General features: G+C 23.8%; 1 protein-coding gene across 1 annotated transcript; it reads left to right on the forward strand.

The window, feature by feature from the left end:
* On the forward strand, positions 1-1,980 carry LOC118644108 (UDP-glycosyltransferase UGT5-like). The gene is made up of 3 exons (XM_036285827.1): positions 1-145; positions 1,253-1,472; positions 1,778-1,980. Exons 1-3 carry the CDS (start codon positions 1-3, stop codon positions 1,935-1,937), a joined length of 525 nt encoding a protein of 174 aa, XP_036141720.1. The 3' UTR covers positions 1,938-1,980.
* The last annotated feature ends 614 nt before the right edge of the window (positions 1,981-2,594 follow it).

Raw genomic sequence — 2,594 nt, forward strand, 5'->3', positions numbered from 1 at the left:
ATGTCGAAACTATTATCGATTTTACTAATAGAGCCTTTAGTATCAACTAGTCATCATATCTGGACGGTAAATTTGATTAAAGGACTGCTTCGTAAAGGTCATCATATACACGAAGTGAGCATTGATCATGATATCAATGTCGAAGGTAAACTCGCGCAGAACTTGACATACACTGTAAGTATACATATAATAATATATTATTAAGTTTAGAAGTACGAAAACATTTCTTTATACAATAATACTTAATTTTTAACAATAATTTATAAAAACTTAAAAAAGTTTGTATAATTTTCATTTAATTACTTTCTGCTTAAATATAATCCTTTTGAAAATGTATCAGTTATTTAGAGTTGGTTATAATGATTATTCAATTTTTGTCAATAAAATATATTTTTTTACATAATATGTATCAAAATGTTTTACATTATTTATAGAATATACGCGTGTTTCTTGATGAAGCAAAGAATCATAATATCGTTAGGAACAAATGTAAAATGGAAATTTATCGGGCTAGACAAGATTAAGGTTGTTATATTGGCTTTGGCAAAATTGAAGCAACGAGTACTATGGAAATTAGATATTAAAGTGCCGTTTCAAATACCGACCAATTTAATGATTGTGAAATGGATACCACAAAATGAAGTTTTATAGTACGTCTTTTGATTTATTAGAAAAATATAAAGAAATACCAGAAATAATATATATTTTCTTGTGCTTATTTAATTAATTATTTTATTTATATTCTTAATCTTAATATAAAACATTTTTATAATTAAGTTTATAATTTAAACTTTCCTTCTTTATTAACTATTAGATGAAAAAAATAATTTTGCCAAACATTTAAAGATTTAGCTTGGTACAGATATAAAAATAATTTTGTTAAATTGTTAAAATAATTATGTAAAATTAAGGTGATCGCTAATGCCGGAATTTTTGCAGCATTACTCATCATATTTGAATTTCTTTTATAACTATTTTGCTAATCTAACAAAATTATTTTTACATCTGTATCTAACTAAATTTTTTGATATTATAGTAAAACAGTTCTTTTGGTATAAAAAGTCTATAAAATTTCAATTTTACATGTCACTGTAGTACCATTATCTTAAAAATAGCATTGAGCAAGATAAAATTGAAATCAATTGAATGACATTTTTAATTGTAAGGATGACATTTATATAGTATTGATTAAAATTGTTATTTTTATTTAGTATAATATATGGTAAACATTATTATAACTTCGTATGTTTAGCTCATAAAAATGTAAAAGCACTTTGGACACACGGTGGTCTTCTCAGCACGCAGGAAGCCATTTGGAAAGGTATACCATCAATCGTAATGCTTTTTTTTATGGATCAAAAATTCAATGCACAAATGTTAGTAGCTAAAGGCGTTGGTATATATTTGGATATTAAAACTTTGTCCATGCAAACTATAATACACGCAATTGAAGAAATAATTTACAATGAAAGGTATTATATCTCAATTTCTGTTTCAATTTCTATGTTTCAATATTACAATTATTATTTAGACACAAAATTAACAGTTCTTATTTCATAATTATTTCAAATAATGTCTAATATAGTATATGGTCGGTTTTAAAGGTTTTTGTTAAAACAATTATTTTTAAAATAACTAATTAAAATATTTTTTTTCTATATCTTGCTATATCTATTCTTGCTATATCTTCTATATTTTGTTATATTTTCTATAGCTTTTTTCAGTTAAAATGTGTAAGTTTGTGTTATATTATTAATAGTAAACCATTTTATTGCAGTTATACGAGAAACATGAAACAATTATCCAGCGAATTTCGGGATCGTCCAATACCGCCGTTAGATTTAGCTATTTGGAGCATCGAATACTCTGTTCGTCATCCAAATGGAAGTTTAGCAACACCTCTTATAGATCTCAGAACTGGATGGAACAAAATCTAATCGACGTTTATGCATTTTTATTTTTTAATATTATTATAATATTGTTAAGTATATTTTTTATTATAAAGATACTAATCAATTTTTGTTTTAATTATATATATGTATATGATATCTAAATTAAGTAAAAAGAAACAAGCATAAGTCTTTGAAAATTAAAAGTGAATAAAGTAATAAATACAAACAAACGTAGTATTATTAATGATCTACACGACGTGGTAGTTAAATTACTTAAAATTGGCTAAAATTGATTAAAAGCCGATTTATAATTACGGTAAAGTCAATTTCTAAATCGACTTATTGACTGACTAAAATCGGCACTTGTCGAGTCATTTTTATGTTAGTCAACTATAAATTGACATTTAATTTGACTTTGAAGCCAGAATAAAGTCGACTTTAGATTTTTATGTTAACAACAGTTAACTAATAGTTAACTTGATACCGTGAGATTAATGATATATAAGGTATCCTGTTTTAATAGTAAAATATATAAAAAAATATAGAAAATACGGAAAAATATTTCAGATAAAAATTATGTTTTAAAGGGGAACAAATAATAAAATTGTTTTTTTTTGTAAAAAATTACTTTTTCAAAATTTTATATAAGCAATGTTTTTAAAATAAATTTTTTTATCATAACGTAATTTTTAATTATTTCCC

Source organism: Monomorium pharaonis, chromosome 4 (assembly GCF_013373865.1).
Source record: "Monomorium pharaonis isolate MP-MQ-018 chromosome 4, ASM1337386v2, whole genome shotgun sequence".
In the NCBI taxonomy this organism is placed as follows: Eukaryota; Metazoa; Arthropoda; class Insecta; order Hymenoptera; family Formicidae; genus Monomorium; species Monomorium pharaonis.

What these genes read in the sequence shown, in the direction of transcription:
- LOC118644108 (XM_036285827.1), top strand. Translation starts at nt 1, where the DNA reads ATGTCGAAACTATTATCGATTTTACTAATAGAGCCTTTAGTATCAACT. An exon ending in TCATGATATCAATGTCGAAG is followed by an intron (nt 146 to 1,252) that starts GTAAACTCGCGC and finishes TCGTATGTTTAG; the next exon opens with CTCATAAAAATGTAAAAGCA. An exon ending in GAAATAATTTACAATGAAAG is followed by an intron (nt 1,473 to 1,777) that starts GTATTATATCTC and finishes ATTTTATTGCAG; the next exon opens with TTATACGAGAAACATGAAAC.